We start from the raw sequence: 18,051 nt of genomic DNA, 5'->3' as shown, positions 1-18,051 counted from the left end.
CTAATGTTAGACATCTCAAGCAATGAGGGTTTCCCCTCAGCCCTTTGTTAGACAACTCTGCAGTGTAATAGCTCTTATTGCTGGAATATTCTTCGTGATATTCAATTTCAATGTCTCCCTTCTTTAGGCTACTATAATCTCACTTCCCCTCTTTCCTACCCTAATCTGCATCAACTCTTGTGGGATAACTTAAACGTTCCAGAACCAGGCAGGGGAGTTCCTCATCCTTTTCGGCTAATTCTATCTCATTGCTAAATGCTAAATCCTAGACTCATTAGTGTGTGTGTCTCATTAATGATCCAGAGCATTCACCCCTGCTGGAACACAGGGATACAAAAGTGTTCTCTTCCCATGACAGCAAGGGCTGCTGTGCATTAGAAAGATACCCCCCTGAGAAGCCTAAGTGGTGTTTACACTGCTACTTTCTGGAGGAGGGGCAGCTTTAGCTTGCTGTCAGCTCCCTGGAGCCCTTTTGGTGACACTGACCAGGTGATATGCTCATTAGTGTACCCCTCTCCCCCCAACCAGAACAGAAGGTCATGGACAGCACACATGAATGACAAACCCACTTGAAACCGTAACTTACCTGTTTAACCCTTCTTGCTGTAATCACATGGCTTTCATTGTACTCACGCTTTGTACGGGCATCTGAAAATAACAATGAAGATTGTGTGAATGGCTTACATAGTGTCTTCAAGACAGAATCCTGCTCCTAATGAAGCCAATAGCAGTTTAGATTGCAAAGAGCTCTACAAATCTTACAACTAGATACCCATCACCAAAATACAGATTGTAAACATTTCTTCATGGGATTCCATGTTTATTGTGCCTATTGACTTTCAGATTAAATGTATCCGTTTGCAAGCAAAACAATATTTTTTCAAGATGTCAGCTTTATGAATTTAACCTGGGGTCTGAAAATCAAGCTGCATTATTTCCTTCTCATATTTCATCACTGAAATTCTGCAGATTTCTGCAGGACCAAAGATTCTGCAGGACCAAAGTCTGCAGTCCTTGCATGGAGATTGCATAAATGTAATACAGGGCAGAATTTGGTGCTGCAACTGGAATTTAGCAAACAATTCTATTGATGATGCAAAAGCCAGACCAGTATCCAGCAATTTCTCCCATAACTCTATTCCTCTACTGTGCTAACCCAAATAATAGTTACAATTTATTTTGTTATTACAAATAGATATCTATTAAATATCCATCCATCCATATATATCCATCCATTAAATAGATATGATGGAACGCACCCAGAGAGCAAGTGTGTAGAGTATGTAGGTGCCATTTTAACGTGACCACTTTTATAATATGGCAACATTAAAACAATGTCTATGAAAAATTTCTAAATGAATCAGTAGTTCCTATTATAAAATAATATAACTCATTAACATTTATATAGCACTTCATGTGTTCAAAGCATCGTTCAAACATTAACTAATTATTCCTCCCAACAACTCTGTGAGGAAGGCAATATTATCAGGCAAAATTAATCCCAGGTGTAATTAAATGGACTTACGCCAGGTATGGATTTGGCCCATTATCACCATTTGACTGAGGGGAAATTGACTGAGAGCCAATTCAGAGATGATATAAAAGGTGTTGTAAGTTACACACAGGTAAGGTACACGAGGGATAGCTCAGTGGCTTTAGCTTTCTGCTAAACCCAAAGTTGTGAGTTCAAGCCTTGAGGGGGCCATTTAGGGATCTGGGCCAAAAATCAGGAATTGGTCCTGCTTTGCACAGGGGGCTGGACAAGATGACCTCCTGAGATCCCTTCTAACCCTGATATTTTATGATTCTAAGGTGACTTAAGGGTGTAATTTACATGCTGACAGGGTGGGACTGGAGAGTGGTGTGTCAGAGAAAGCAAATAATACAAATCGGCAACAAAGCCGGAGGTGTCTGCTTTCCTGTTACTTGCTTTTCCTGTTATACCCCTTTCTTCCACCCCCCACAGCAAGTAAGTTACACCTACTTAAAGGCACGCAATTAACACTTTCATTTACACCATTTCTAAATTTAGTCCAGAGAGATTAAGTGGACAGCAGCAGAGCAAGCAGTGGACTCAGCATTTTCCCGGATTCCAGACACATGCTCAGTCCTCAAGACAATGGTGCCTCTTCTAAGGCTATGTCTGCACTGCAAATAAAGGTATATTTATTACATTAAGACACCTATTCTGAGAAAGCCACCTCAGTGTGATATCCTAGTGGACACAAGTCAACTCCTGTGTCTCGTCTCAGCTAGGCTTTCACATTGAGATGCTTATCTCCAAATAATTATCTCACTGTAAAACACATCTATATTTGTAGTGAAGACATAGCCGAAGATAAATAGTCTCCCAAATTCTAATAAAAGATGCAGCTACAAAGTAAAATACTAACTGCTATACATAAAATCACAGTGACTCACAAAGACCTCTGGGCACCATACAATCATATGATACTAATGGTTCAAACAGGAATGAGAGACCTATCCCTGTTGCCCTGAACCTTGTACAGTCATTTTACAAAGGGCCTGATTCAACTCATATAATGTCTTCTGCAGTTTCCACAGTATGCATCCGATGAAGTGAGCTGTAGCTCACGAAAGCTTATGCTCAAATAAATTGGTTAGTCTCTAAGGTGCCACAAGTACTCCTTTTCTTTTTGCGAATACAGACTAACACGGCTGTTACTCTGAAACTCCCATTACAGTTACTAGGCATCTTTTCACTGACTTTTATGGCAGTTGGGTCACTCCCAAAGCACATACAAAGTTTTCCAACAATTTAGCCCCTGTATGACAAATTGCACAACAAAAATACACATCAACACTCTCATTAGCTTACCCAGTAAACAGAGATAGTTAGGCTCAGTTAACCTGGAGAGCTTCGTGGACTGGTTCAAGATGTTGTAAAGCTCTATGGGCTCACAGAGAACCAACCCTGCCATTTTACTGGATGGAAATAATAATTAAAGAGTCAATACATTCTTAAAAAGTGAGTTCTTGCAAAATAACCAAGCTAACATGAAGAATTTACTTTTTATTCATCCCAACTCATCTATGAATGAAAACAATAACTTTGAGCCCAAGCTTGAGTCCTTAAATCCTTGCCTTCATAAGGGATATTTGCTCCATGAGAACTGCAAGATCAGACTTTTTAAAATATAGGTCAGAATTCAATCTAAAAAAATCTAATTTAAATAGTGAAATATAAAAATGGAATATAATGTACATTGTACAGAGCATCCAAACCTGTGCACATCACTCAGATATGAAACGAACAAGGACAGATCCTATTGCCTAAAATCATACAGACTAACACAGCTGCTACTCTGAAACATTTCTTAAAATTGTTTTCTTGGAGAAAAAAATCCATGTTCAGTATTTCTATATTTAGGGACTGAGTGGTGCTGAGGCTGACTCCACTGGCAGATGTAGGAGCTCAGCATTTCACAGGATTGGGGCCATGGTCATTAACAATTTATTTCTCAGTAATTTAGAAACATGTGTTTCCCAAGTGTCTGTGTTGTTAGGAAACAGAATAGATAGACACCACTCCTGCTGGCAATGGGAGACGGAAAAGCCTGAGATCTTCCTCTGACCAGATCCAACCTTCCCCGCCCACCATCCCCTTGGAGTTTCTCTTTATATTTTGTCAAAATATATGACATCAAATTTCAATTAATACAAAATAGTACTCTGTTCAATGCCACTTCCATGGAGTGTGTAGCGGTAGTACCCAGTGTCTGTTGCTATGGCATCAGTTGCCATGGCACCTATCACACCTGTGGCATCCGTTGCCATGGCACCCATGGAGATTTATTAGCATGGCACCTGTGGCATCCGTTGCCATGGCACCTGTGGCATTTGCTGCCATGGCACCCATGGAGGTCTGTTGTCATGACACCCGCGGCCCCTGCAGCTGTGCCCCCTGTGGTACCCATTATGACTGTCCAGATGGCGCTCGCTCAGGCGGGGTCTTGAAAGCCCTGGGCCCAGCCCCACTCCCAGCTCACCTCCCGGTTGCTACGCAGCGACGCTCGGCCGTAACCAAGGCTGACGTCAGTTGGGGACCACCCCTTGCCCAGCTCTCGCGAGCCTTTGGTGGGCGCAGTCTCGCCCGGGCGCGCTTGGAAGCGGCAAATCTCGCGGGGCTTGGGGCTGGCGCTCTCGCGTTGCCCGGAGGCCGGAGTCGCGGGGGCGGAGGTGATCTCGCGGTGCTGCCTGTGGTGGAGGTCGTTGGAGTCACCGTCCCGGGCCCGTCATGCTGCTCTCCCGCCTCAGCGGCCCCGCCGCCGCGCTCCGCAGGGGGATCGCCACCTCGGCCCAGGTACCGGCCGGGCGCGGGCCCGAGGCCTGCCCCGCGCGCCGGCCCGCGCTCCCTCCCCCCCCCCCCCGCTCCCGCGCGCGCTCCGCTCCGCTCCCCTTCCTCCCGCGCGCGCTCCGCTCCCCTCCCCCCCCCCGCCCGCGCGCGCTCCGCTCCCCTCCCCCCCCGCCCGCGCGCGCTCCGCTCCCCTCCCCCCCCGCCCGCGCGCGCTCCGCTCCCCTCCCCCCCCCGCCCGCGCGCGCTCCGCTCCCCTCCCCCCCCCGCCCGCGCGCGCTCCGCTCCCCTCCCCCCCCCCGCCCGCGCGCGCTCCGCTCCCCTCCCCCCCCCGCCCGCGCGCGCTCCCCGCCCCCGCGCTGCCCCGCGCGCTCCCCTCCGCGGGCGGGCTGCGCTTTGCTCTGCGCCAGGGGAGCGTCGCCGCGCTGCTCTTCAGTCCCTGCCCCGCCCCGGGACCCGGCTGCTTGGGGTGAAATGGGGAGGGGGTCCCCGCGCGGCGCCTTCCACCACGAGCACCCCCCCCTCCCGCCCCCTTCGGCCAGGCAGCCCCACCTGGGAGCCTTGGCTGTAGGGCAGCCCCCTCCCCCTCTCCAGATGGGGGGAATTGAAGCGCAGCCCGGGGTGTGACTGCCCCAAGGTCACACCGCACATCCCAGCCCTGACTGCCTTTGACTTGCCCTGGCTGCGAGGCCACGCTCCCCCGAGATCGACCGGTCGCTTCCCCCCCCCTTCCCCTTTACACGGGGTCGCAGGTGCCAGCGATTCTTCCCCGCTCCTTGCGGCCCCTGTCCTGAGCTTGTAGGTTTTAGGCGTCAGGCATTTTTCTTTTCAAATGCCTCTTGGCAGTCCTTCCGTCGCCTCTTTGGGCTTGCTCATCCTTTTTTGCTGTCCTCCTTCCCATGCTTCCTTGTTGCTTTTCTCCCGTTCGTACCCTATGTCCAGCCTACCTTAGGCGTGTGCTCTCCCGCCTGTCTCCTGTGGGACAAATCAGATGTGTTGAAATGGGGTCTTTTCAGTTTAACTCTACTGTGCCCATGGCACGTGTAGTCAGTTACAGTGTTACACGCCGCTTGTTCAATTTAATGCTTGCGTTTGAATGACGAATGTTAACTTGAGAGACAAGGTGGATGAGGTAATACCTTTTCTTGGACCAACTGTGGTCCAGTAAACCTCTGTGTGGCTCAAAAGCTTCTCTGTCATCAACAGAAGTTGCTGCAATAAAAAATATTACCTCGTTCACCTTGCCTTGCTGATATTCTGGGACCAGCATGGTTGCAACAACACTGCAACCAAGTATTACCTTATTTAAGTTGGATCGCCTGTTAAATAGTTACTACAAACAACAAAACAGGCTAGACATGGGGTAGCAACCCTGAAATACTGGAGTGAAAGGTGGGGCATATTGGACATCTTTAGGTGTCCAGCAACACAAATAGTTGAAGGTATTAATTTTGTGACACTGGGCCACAAAATAAACATGCCATTCTGCTTCTCTATCCTTTTGGCTATTCACTTCTGATCAGGACAGAAATGGTCTCTTATTGGTCAGATGTAGCTAGTAATCAGCAGGTCTGTGGCGACTAAATATTGACAACATTTTAATGGAGCTGAGAGGTAGATTGGTATTGATTACATCAATCCTTTCCTGAACATAAATATTGAATTGTTTCAAAGTAATGATGGGAATTAAGGGTGGAGGCTGCCGATTAAATCTGTTTAAGTCAATTTATGCATGAAATTTGGTCTTTGTCATGGGGGGAAGACTAGCATTCTATTGCCTTCTATCTTAAGTAAATAATTTCTCAGTGGTGAAGTGTTCATTTAAGAGGACTATGTCTTAATCGCAAGAGACTATAAAGCTGATTGTGTAAAGGGGACGACTAATAGAAACATTCAGACATACTTAGAAATGAACTCACTGCCTATTAATTTTCTCATGACTTCAAGTCATTTAAAAGATTTATAAGACTTCTTACCCTAAGTGTGATTTCAAACAATGCAGACTTGAGGTTCATTGGTCACTTCATAGCAGTACACTGCCTATGACCATTGCTAGATTTTGATCTCTGTGGGAGAGAGCATTTATGCAGAATTTTACTTTCTCAAGTAACAAGCAGGCTGGATTACTGCCAAAGTGAATCCACGTTTTGATAAATAGTCTAATTACTGTTTTGTCACAGTGATATAGTCTTCCCCCTTTAAAGATAGAGCCACTTAAACAGATTTTTCAAAGGGATTGAAGAGTTCAGGGGCCCAATTCCCATTGATTCTTAGTGGGATTTGGGCTTCCAGTTCCTTTGGGCCCATTTGAAAATCCCAGCTTTAAACATTAGTCATTAAAGCTATATGATTTATATACTGAGTCAGTACATTCATTTTAAAGGGGCACTGATTCCAATGTACCTTAGCAAGATAATTCTATCAGTAAAATAAACTTTCTTCTATTAAACTTCAGCTGCATTTAATTTTCCTTCTAAAAATATGAACATGAGGCAGTGCAGAGGTGAGAATGCAAAACTTCGTTTTCGGCAGCCCTTTTACGAGTCAGAAACTACCTCTGAAAAATGCAGCAGGTAACCTAGTCTAAACAATACGTTTTAATGCATATTCACTCTCTGCAATCTAAGTGGATAGAGTTCTTAATCAGGAACTAAGAGCAGAATTCTGCATGGCAAGAGCGAACTACTAAAAATAGAATCTTCTGTATAATTCAAATTTCTGTTTTCAAGCAGTAGCGCTAAGTAGCACTCATTCAAGAAATCTATTCAAAGACTTGCGCTCCGCTTTTATGCTAACCCATGCAACCTGATAGCTGGTTAGGAGCATACCTTTGTGTGTTCATGTACTGCTTGTTAAAGGCTCAAAATTGTCAATCAGGCATAGTAAAGGTCCTCTAGTCACACAAGATGGTACAACAAGGCCATACGAGTGTTCTCTCTCACTGCTCTACCAGTGTGTCTTCATCCTGATCTAGTGCTGTCAGATGGCAGTTTAGTTACATGAGTTGGGTTTCATCAACTAGCAATCTATTGTAGAGGATAGAGGCTTCATAATGATTCACCGGACCATGCCATTTTAACACTGCAGTTAAGTGGTTCCTGCCACTCCAGTAGAAAAAGTGATGCACCGCTTGTTTGCGAACACATGAATTTAGCAGCCACATTTCAGGATTTTTCTTCCCTGCATTGTTAACTTGAACTATAACTCAAGTTTTGCCCCTAACGCAACTCCTGTCCACAAACTCATCTATTTTGATTGTGGTGCTTTAAGCTAGAGCTAGCTGGCCTGTTATGGAGGGTGGGTTGAAGCCCAAATGCTGCTAACACTAGAGCTAGTAATGCAGTGGAGATGCAGCAGCTCAAGATACAACTCATCAGCTGCTAATCGAATAAGTAGCTGGAACGTCCTGCAGCATGGTCACTCACTGAGCTAGCTTAGGAGGAAAGCAGATTCTTTCTTCTCATATTGACAACTAAAAATGGAATAGCCACAGAATTGTGTTTCCCTACAAAACCAGAAGGTAGACCCATAGCTAGGGCCCTACCAAATTCACAGTCCATTTTGGTCAATTTCATGGCCACGGGATTTTAAAAATCATAAATGTAATGATTTCAGGTATTTTAAATGTGAAATTTCACAGTGTTGTTGTAGGAGTGTTGTGTGTGGGGGTGTGTGTGGGGTTCCCCAATTTGAGAAATGTTAGTCTTCTCCCGTCAAATCTGTATAGTATAGGGTAAAAACACACAAAAGACCAGATTTCACGGTTGTTTTTTTTCATGGTCTTGAATTTGGTAGGCCAGTACTCCTAGCAGAGTTCTGGATGGCATTTGCCATGTTGGGGGGGAGGGAATCTCCAAATTGAGAGACAATTGTTTATTTGATTACCTTTCCTTACTGAAAAGAATCCAGCTTTGAAGAAGCATGCATCTCTTAAATGTTTGTCTTGTCTCTCCAAAGACTTGCTGCTGATATTCCCTTTAAGAAATTATGTCTTCCATAAGAATTTAGTTTTGAATCCAGTTTGCCCACTGTCTGGTTTAAAACAAAACTAAACTTAGACAAATAGAGCTCTTCAAAAATCAGTAGCAAAAAAGTGTGATGAAGGCTCCAAAGCCATTACTGAGTAACTACTAAAAACCATGTGTGTCCTTCTTTCTTTTCTCCTCAGAGCAATGCTAAAGTGGCAGTGCTTGGTGCCTCTGGAGGGATTGGCCAACCTCTTTCCCTTCTACTGAAGAATAGCCCCTTAGTGAGCCACCTCAGCCTATATGATATTGCTCACACCCCTGGTGTTGCAGCTGACCTCAGCCACATTGAGACAAGAGCCAATGTCAAAGGTATCGTAAGTCATTGTAAATTATCTGAGGCACGTTACTGTGTGCACAACGGTCCTAGCTTGAAATGATTCTTAAATGTGTTACGTGTAGGCTACACACCAATATTACTGTATATGAAGTGGGGAACTACTTGTCCTTTATAAATTAAATTCCTGTTAACTTGAAACTAAAACTGGAAATGGCTTATTTCTCCGAATAACTTCTCAGAACAAGATTTAGTTAAATAGATCAGCTGCTGCTGAGATGGTCGGAACATCTTTAGCTACTTTTTCACTTTTTTTTTTTTTTTGTCCACTGAAAAACTATTTATGGTTAATGTGAAAGTTCACACTGGCTACCAGAATAAATTCAGTAAAAATGGAGACATTTGATCATAGACTTTAGCTAGCAGCTGTATTTTCTTACTTCCATAAACTCAGAACTTTGTAGGGAAAACCGGTTACCATAGTAGCTCTTTGAGATAGCCTGTCTGAATCTACACTTCTAGAATGCCTCTCCCAAGGATGTGGCTTGGTATAGGCAATCTCAAAGAAAAATTCTATCTAAACTTTCACTTTTATGATATGTTTACCCTTCTGGTTTCCATTTCATTTATAGGGTCTGTTATCAAAAGAGAAAGTTTTGCTTGGTGCTTGATAGGAGGCATAGGGATTTGTTTTGATTCATGGAATATAATTACAAACATTTCTTCTGAGGACAGAGGTATTTGCATATTAGATTGTTTGAGTCCCTCTAGTAAAATTTAGCCATTCTCACTCTAAGGGATGAAATTAATATTGAAGAAGGCAAAGGCTACACTAAAAATTAACATGGATATCCTTAAACATACAGTTTCATACACTACTAAATTTGATTTGGACAGTTTAATCTTTCACTGGAACAGTAACCGCATAGTTACCTGGATCTTCCATTGCAGGTTTTATTGGATCTGAGCAGTTGCCAGACTGTTTGAAGGGCTGTGAAGTTGTAGTTATTCCTGCAGGAGTCCCTAGAAAACCAGGTAGGTCTTAATTTTATTGAACGTAGCACTCTAAAATGTTTGGATTATTGTGGTAAGGCCTGAAATGCTACACCATTACTTATGTCTTGAGTCTGCAAGTCCCTCAGAAAATCATCTTGGGTTTAGAGCACTGGATGGACTCTAACATTTGGGGTCTGTTTCTGGCTGTGCCATAGAATTCCTGTGAGACATTAGACAATCTTTCTGTTTCCTGGTTCCTCATCTGTAAAAGGGAGATACTTGCCTACCTTGCAGGTGTGTATTTAATGAATTATTGAATATATGAGGCACTCATGCTAGAGTTATAAGCATCATAGAAAAGCCCATAAAGGCTTCATGCTGAAAGTAGTACTGATGGATGTTCCAGGAACAAAACTTCATTTTATCCTGCTGTTAACTGGGACTAGAGGCCAATCTTGGGAGTATAAAATTAATGTAGTACTGACATTTTTATACTACTGTCCCTTCTGAGGATCTGAGAACTGTACAAATGTTAATGAAGCTTCACAACACCCTTGTGATGTATTACCTGAATTTTACAAATGAGTGGAAATTGCTTTTTGTTTGTTGGTGTTTTTTTTTTTTTTTTTTTTGTTCCTAAGGTCATACAGGGAGTCTATTTCCCAACTCTGGTATATAAATCCAGACTTCTTGACTCTAAATCTTGTTCTTAAACTATTGTGTTAGGAATGTAACCAATAGTGTGGAAGAACATAAGAATGGCCATACCGGGTCAGATCAATGGTCCATCTAGCCAATTACCCTGTGTTCTGACAGTGGCCAGTGCCAGATGCTTCAGAGGGAACAAAAAGAACAGGGCAATTATTGAGTGATCCATCCCCTGTTGTCCAGTCCTAGCTTCTGGCAGTCAGAGGATTAAGGGCACCCAGGGCATGGGGTTTCGTTCTGTTACCATCTTGGCTAATAGCCATTGATGGACCACTGATGAACTTATTCAATTCTTTTTTTTTAACCCAGTTATACTTTTGGCCTTCACAGAGAGGACTGTGGCACCCATACAATGAGCAGAGTATCCATATTTGACAGTTAATGACAAGATACTACAGTGATAAGGGCCTTTTAAGTACCTGGACACGTAAAATGGGGTAAACACTGTGCACTCTTCTTTGAATGTTTGCCCCTACTGGTATTTGTCCGGACTGATGTGGCGATAGTAATACATTAGGCTGCTGTCTAGACACCAGGGTTATGACCTGTGGCACCTGCTCCCCAGGCCAGTAGGCAGTCAAGCATATTTGAGGAGTGAGAAGTTTAGAATATGTCTACACTGTGGAGATTACCAGCAGAACTACATTGTCGTAGCTATGCTGACATAACCCTGTAGTGTAGAGACAACCTGCACTAGTAGAATGGATTTTTCCATTGCTGTAGGAATACCATCTGTCAAAGCTATCTATGCTGCGAGTTAGGTTGGCATAGCTACATCGGTCAGGAGTGTGGACTTTTCACACCCCTGACCAGTGTAGCTATGTTGACCTAACTTTTAAGTGTTTACCAGGCCTAAGTGTCTTCCTAGCAGAAGCTAGTTGTAAGGGATAACCTTGACACTAGCCTTGGAGGACATGAATTGCCTTCTCAGAAGTGGAGAGTCTCCAGCCAGGAGAAGTAGGAAAGAATTCGGTGGGGTCTAATACAACACTGATCCCTCCTGGTGTTATGATGGGGTTAGGATGTGCTCACATCCCTAACCACTGTAATGGGAACAACTTGGTTAACTTCTGGAATGATATTCAATTTGTTGATTCCCAGGTATGACCCGTGATGACCTGTTCAATACCAACGCTACCATTGTTGCGAATTTGACGTCTGCGTGTGCCAAGCACTGTCCAGAAGCCATGATCTGCATTATTGCTAACCCGGTAAACGTTAATGTCTGGGAGAGTCTGAATACATAACGAAGCCAAGGGACTAGCAGCATTAGTTAACTGACTGTATTAACAAGCCAAGAATTAATGTAGTACCACCCTTATTAACACATTTTCCAATCTTGTTGTGACTGAAAACAAATTGGCTAGAGCTAGATTTCCAAGTTCATGTTTAAGTCCTGTGAATATGACCAGTTCTATAGGCATAAAATGGTGTAGCAGTCCTAAACCAAAAGCATGCAGTACACCCACAAGAGACAGCTACACAGGATTTGTGACTACCAGTAAATTAGTCTGCTTAGAAGCTTTGGTTCTTTAACATGCAACCTTTCATAACATGAATGAACCAGTGAGCGTCTTGATCCACGCTTGCTGAAGCGTTATTTCAGCCAGTCTGAGTTCTGCTCTTCAGTTTAGTTATCGACAAAGACTTTGAATAAATTTTTGTTTGCTGAATGCGTTTAACACAGGAAAACTGGACACTAGTATGTACAGAGGTATTTGAGCACTACTGTCAGCTTGCTTGTGTAATAAAATTGTGATGGTACAGTAGAAATGACATCATAGGTATGGTAAAGAGGCTCACTCTACAATGTTAGTGAGGTCTGTTTATATTTTTCTCTAAACAAAAGCTCAGTTTTGTAACTATTAGTTTGTTTGATATTTACCTGGTAAGGGTTTGTAAGTCTGTTAAAACTTAAGAGCTACCAAAAAGTATTAGTGGGGTAATGCATGCCTACCTGCTTTTCAATTATAGGTAAATTCTACCATCCCAATAACCTCTGAACTTTTTAAGAAGCATGGGGTTTATAATCCGAACAGAATCTTTGGTGTTACCACACTGGACATTGTCAGAGCAAATACTTTTGTGGCTGAACTAAAGGTAGGTTGTAATCTTCCTGCTTCAATAGATTTGTCGCTATGAACCTTTACCATTCATGTTAGCAATGCTCTGTCATAAATCATGAGTGAAAAGAGCCAAGTGGTCTCAGATTCCCCAAGACCTGGAGGATGAGGGGACATGTTTTACTATTTGCAGTCTTTGGATAGTCTAAGGATAGGGTCTCTGTCCTTCACAGTGCAGTTGTCGTCAGAAGAGAATTTCATAGCTGCAGCTTGAGTCTGGAGCCACACGTTTACCTTACTGACAGTGGCATTTTCACTCCTGCTAGTGCTAGAGTCCAATGCAACTGTGGAAGAGTGAGCTGGTTTCTGACATGCCCCACTGAGCAACAGACTTGTTACAGGATGTTGTCTTGTGGGATAACAGCTTGATTTTCATATGCAGGGTGGAGTTTGTAGTGCTGGCCTTTCAGTTCATTTATAAAAGCCTAGTGAGAGTAAGTTCACCGGGATAACAAACATAGATTTCTATGATGTGGTTTTAATTCATTCTTCAGAACATGACTAGACTTTAAACCGCTTGCATTCTTTTACACCATGTAGCATTACATTGCAGGTGTCTGATTAAATGTCCAGGATAGAAGGGCACACTGTGTCTAAAGGCATACTGCTTTTCTTGCCCAGACGCTTTTAAAAATAATTGCTAAAGCCATGAGTTTTCCTGCAGGGCTTAGATCCAGCTCGAGTAAACGTTCCTGTTATTGGTGGCCATGCAGGGAAGACTATCATTCCTCTGATCTCTCAGGTATGTTACAGTAAATACCCAATGTATGGAAATGTTCTTTCTTCCCCCCCACTCCCATTCAGTATTGCATTAGTGTTCATCTGAAATGCTGTTGCTGATGTCTCTTTCCAGCTATCTGTGTGTGCTCATTCACAAGGGACTGTGCTGTACGATTGGAAATTTATTCTGCACACTTCCAAAGTCCTAAACCTAAAATTCCTCTGACTTCTAAATCGCCATAAACTTATGTGGCATTTGAGAGTAAGACCCTTTTCCTCGAGGAGCTTTTAGTCTAAGATAGACAAGAGCGTGGCACATCTGTTTAGGGAAGAGAGCTGAGAGAGATCATTAGTACCTGCATTTGTGAAATTCACTGTGTTGTGTACACTTCACAACCGTAAATGAGTTAAGCGGCATCCACCTCTGAGAAGTGTCGGTAACTGAAGCGCAGAGATGAAATGAACGGCCAACGGTTGTACTGGGAGTCTTTGGGCAGCAATGAGAAGAAAACCCACATCTGACCCCCAGTCCTGTGCCTGAAACACAAGACTTTGAAAAAAGGGAAGAAGGAATCCTGGAAGTGGGTTGTTGCAAAGATAAGAGATGTGTGATAGATGAGTGCTAACAAGACATGATGGGGAACAGTAAGGAGAGAGGGCTGGGAATGGGAGGAATTATGCTCAAGTGTAAGTGAGGAGTGTGATTATATGGAGCTAGGAAGGGAAGGTCCAGGATCTTGAGTTTGATGTAGTAAAAGGAGGAAACTAGTAAAGGGGTGGGTGCCAAAATGACTGGAAAAGATTATTTTAGCAATGCGGGGAGCACATTTGTTAATGGTTGGTGTGGATGATGCCATAGTAGAACAGAGGACTTTAAGTGTTCACAATCCTTGTAAACACCAGCAGCAGACGAGGTTCTCAGCAGTGTGTATCCAGAGACCTTTCCTTGAGGTAATCCCCTGTGCTAGAGGTGTGGAAACCATTAGTGACTCAGGCCTGCACAACATGCGGCCCCCGTGGTCTCACTGTGCGGCCCGCGGGGAGTGAGTAGGCAAGTGGCAGGGTGGGGCAAGCCAATGGCTGGCTGGCGGGCAGGCGGGGTGGTGAAGAGGCCAGTGGCTGGGGGCAGGTGAGCTGGCGGTGGGGGATGGGGGCTGAGGAGGCGAGCTGGGGAGGGTGGGGGGATGATGAGCTGAGCGGGCAGTGGCGGCAGGAGTGGGGGGGGAACCTCAGTACACTCCCTGCTCCGGGGAGGAGGAGGAGGAGAAGAGGAGGGAGCGTGGCCTTGGGGAAGGGGCTGGAATCAGGGCATATCCCCTCCAGCCCCTGCTGTGAGCACCCCCATAACCCCAGCCCACCCTGACCCCTGCACCCGCCTCACACACACCCAGCCCCCTGCACCCCCCACACGCTCAGCCCCCTGCCCTGACCCCTGCACCCCCCACACCTCCCCAGTCCCCTGCACCCCCCCACACCCAGCGGGGTGGCACTGGGGAAGGAGGGTTTGTTTTTGCGGGGGAAGGTGTTTCCGCGGGGTCAGGGGGTTTTGGCCCTCAGCTGTTTTTCTTTGGAGTAATATGGCCCTTGCCGCTTTACGAGTTGTGCAGGCCTGCATTAGTGTATAGCTTTGAGAAGTCAAAAGCCTACTATGCACATTATTTGAAGGGAGTCTGTCTGGTGAAAGAGGCTGCAAGATGGATCTGCTGGGTTCTCTTCCTAGTTCTACCATTAAGTGGCAGTTTGACCTTGGACAAATCACTTGGTGTGATCTAGCTCTATTTATAGTCAATGAGAGCTTCTCTGTTGGCTCTGATGGCAACTGGATCAGGCTACATAATGGCTCTGCCTATCTTGGAAATGGGGATACGTGTCTGCCTGCTTTGAAGCACTTCGACTATGCGCTGATGAAAATTGCTATAGGAATATAAAAAATACTGTGTGGGTATTTAGGCCTCTAAAGCATTATAATGAATGCGAAAGAATGCTGAGATTTACTGATAACTGATACCTTTCCATTTTAGTGTACACCAAAAGTGGAGTTCCCTCAGGATCAATTGGAAACGCTTACAGGGAGAATTCAGGAGGCTGGTACTGAAGTTGTGAAAGCTAAAGCAGGAGCAGGTTGGTTCTTGGAAACTGTTTTGAGTCTGTTGTTTGACCAGTTCCGAGGGCGAGCAGTACTCTTCTGTTCCGGAATAGACTGGAAACCACAGGGCGATGTAATGCGTTGGGGTTTACAAATCTGTGCAAATGGGTTAGTGCTGCCAATGACATGCTTAGAAGCAATTCAGTCTTTAAGGTGGGATTAAACAGTAACCTACTGTATGGAATCTATTACTGTGCAACAGCCCTCGCCACCAGCAAATTAAATGGGTCAAACACATACCACTAAAATGGCATGCCAGTGGCCAAAAGTTACTGTTTAGTGTTCGATTCAGGGCTTTTGATCTTGTGCTATGACATCCCTCGGACTTGACGAGCGTACAGTTAATTACGAACAGTTAAGCACAACTCTTGCCCTTTACTGCTCCCTTCTGCTATACAGCTCTTCTTTATTTAAAAAAGACACACAACTTGCTTATCTCATTGCAGCACAGAGGGAAGTAAGGACCAGCGAGTGCAAATGTGAAAAAACAAGCAGAGGAACGTCACAAAGGAAAAATTTATTCTGCTCCTTTTGATATATAGTGCAGTAAAAGGCAAAGCTGCTTCCCCCCCGCCCCCCCGTGCAACCTCTTTAAAAGAAAAGATGCCCTTGGTATGATGGGGACGGGTTCTGATGCTTCCGAAGTATTCAAAATATGTAATTACGGTATCTTCTGAGCTTGTGGCAGCCACCTAGCCAAAAATGTGACAGTTATTCAAACAGCAGAGACTGTAAACCAGTTTACATCCTACACTAGTACTAACTTCTCAGTTGGGTGTAAAGTTTAATAACAAGTGTATTAGTCCATACCACTAGGATCTCTCATATTTTTGTTCTGACTTCTGTTTGCACAGGATCTGCCACCTTATCTATGGCATATGCTGGTGCCAGGTTTGTCTTTTCTGTCCTGGATGCAATGAATGGAAAGGAAGGGGTTATTGAATGTTCCTTTGTTAGATCGGAAGAAACAGAGTGCCCATACTTCTCCACACCTTTGCTACTTGGGGTATGTATCTTGGACGGTGGTGCTTTTAACTGACATGTTTAAAGTAATAAATTGTACTTTATTAAGCCAGAAGGGTGTTGCAGAATTAGCTTGCTTGGCTAATGCAACACTTGTTCAGGAAGCATTTTAACACTTTGGATACTTGGTTCAGGCTTTTAATAATCATATTCTAATGTTTTTGTTTGACTGGGCAGTGCCTTAAACTCATAAAGCTATTTTAATTTCTCATTAAAAATGTCAAGGACTATGGAATACTTTAAAGAAATATCTGCAATAGCTTTTGAGCTCCTGGTGTTTCAACAAAACTAAATAAAAGAAGGGCTTGGCTATTTTAGTACCTTCCTTACTCAGGCAAGTGCAAACTTCCTGTTTCAGTTGTTTCCTGTCTTTAGTTCTGCATTTGAATTGACTGGGTAACCAGGTCCTCTAATTTAAATCAACGTCTCGGCCTGAACTTTTGGTTCCTAGTCACTCTAAATAGGAGGTTGTAGTGTCTCCATTGATGAAGAGCTTTCAAAATGTCAATAAAAGCCCAGTTGTCTGGTCACCTTAACTTAATCTACTAAAATAAATCCTGTACACATTGACTCCTGTGTGTGTGGAAGTCACACTGAGGCTTCAAAGTGCTACTGGTGTCCAGGAATTGCAGTTTGATGTGGCCAGAACAGGTGCTGGGTTCAGGATTGTGGCCTCTGGAAGTGACATAAGAGAGTTTTATAGTGTCATTAAAACACAGTAATGTCGTTTTATTTTATGTGGACTATGTGAAGAGAAGCTTTTGAGGCAACAAAAAGAAAAGGGAGTTTCAGCCCTTGTAGGAAAGAATTAATTATGGACAGCGAAAGAGTATTGTACTCACTCTGGTGAGTGGACAGAAGTAAAGACTGGAGTGAAATAAGTGGGCCAAGCAGGTCAGATACAGGGTGGTAGTCTCTAAACTCTCTGGGATCTAGAAAGCTAGAAGGATAACTTTCAAAGAGATTTGAAAATTCATTGGAAGCCACTGGTGAAAATGTATGTGATGGTCGTCTTCCTGCAGAGTAAATTTCAGGTCGTTGGACTAGTGTGTGGCTTTAGGAAAACAGAACACTTGAAGGGAAGGGATGAAAGCACCAAAGGAGCAGTTGGTATTTCAGCTCCTCTTCCAGGAAGGAGTCAGTCCTAAAATTAGACGGGACACATTCTTTTGCCCCATCCTGACTGTGGGTAGGAAATTCATATTGAAATATAGGAGCTATGTTTGAACTGCTTTGTGAGATTCTCCTGCAGATGTACCAGTTCTAGAGACCTGAGGAGGAAGAGGAAGTTTGGTTTTAAACCCAAGTTTAACCCTCTAACTAGGCACAGATATGAAAGCTATTCCTTGCTAAAGAATGCAATGATTGTGTAACCCAAAAACCCTTCTTCCCCTGTCAGAAAAATGGAATTGAGAAGAATCTAGGTATTGGCAAGATCTCTCCTTACGAAGAAAAGATGATAGCTGAGGCCATGACTGAGCTGAAAGCTTCTATCAAGAAGGGAGAGGAGTTTGTGAAGAGCATGAAGTGAAGAGCGGATAGGGAAGAAGAATCACAGTTTCCTTAATTTATTAAGGCATCATGTCACTTTAAAAGACTCCAGATGCAAAGCACAAGCTTTGATCGAAGTCACTCTGTATTAGTGTATTATCTGCTCTCAATTTGTCAATTGGAATTCTACTCATCAATAAAACAGCCTCCTGGTTTTTTTCAGGGTA

The 18,051-nt window shown here is 44.0% G+C and overlaps 2 protein-coding genes across 8 annotated transcripts in view; one reads left to right on the top strand and one right to left on the bottom strand.

The window, feature by feature from the left end:
- Positions 1-4,375, bottom strand: part of STYXL1 (serine/threonine/tyrosine interacting like 1) — a 24,360-nt gene extending 19,985 nt beyond the window's left edge. For 2 of the 6 annotated variants that reach the window (XM_073316204.2, XM_073316206.2), the window contains exons 1-3: positions 4,011-4,365; positions 2,840-2,946; positions 587-648 (exon numbers count right to left, since the gene is read on the bottom strand). In XM_073316204.2, coding sequence (XP_073172305.1) covers positions 587-648; positions 2,840-2,942 — 165 coding nt within the window. In that variant the 5' untranslated portion in view covers positions 2,943-2,946; positions 4,011-4,365. Of the gene's footprint in view, positions 1-586; positions 649-2,839; positions 2,947-4,010 lie in introns of all 6 variants that reach the window. The other 4 variants (XM_073316207.2, XM_078849205.1, XM_078849204.1 and 1 more) reach the window with 4 other exon arrangements.
- MDH2 (malate dehydrogenase 2) lies at positions 4,136-18,051 on the top strand. Of its 2 annotated transcripts, XM_073316203.2 has the most exons (10): positions 4,139-4,324; positions 6,771-6,888; positions 8,484-8,652; positions 9,569-9,652; positions 11,423-11,532; positions 12,296-12,421; positions 13,109-13,186; positions 15,186-15,285; positions 16,165-16,316; positions 17,733-18,051. In XM_073316203.2, the coding sequence occupies exons 2-10, from the start codon at positions 6,880-6,882 to the stop codon at positions 17,862-17,864; spliced, it is 960 nt and encodes a 319-aa protein (XP_073172304.1). In that variant the 5' UTR covers positions 4,139-4,324; positions 6,771-6,879; the 3' UTR covers positions 17,865-18,051. The 2 variants fall into 2 exon arrangements, with proteins under 2 accessions (XP_073172303.1, XP_073172304.1); XM_073316202.2 differs by lacking the exon at positions 6,771-6,888 and having other exon boundaries at positions 4,136-4,324.

This window comes from Lepidochelys kempii, chromosome 17, assembly GCF_965140285.1.
Source record: "Lepidochelys kempii isolate rLepKem1 chromosome 17, rLepKem1.hap1, whole genome shotgun sequence".
Lineage (NCBI taxonomy): Eukaryota > Metazoa > Chordata > Testudines > Cheloniidae > Lepidochelys > Lepidochelys kempii.
This window is presented reverse-complemented; position numbering and strand designations above follow the sequence as displayed.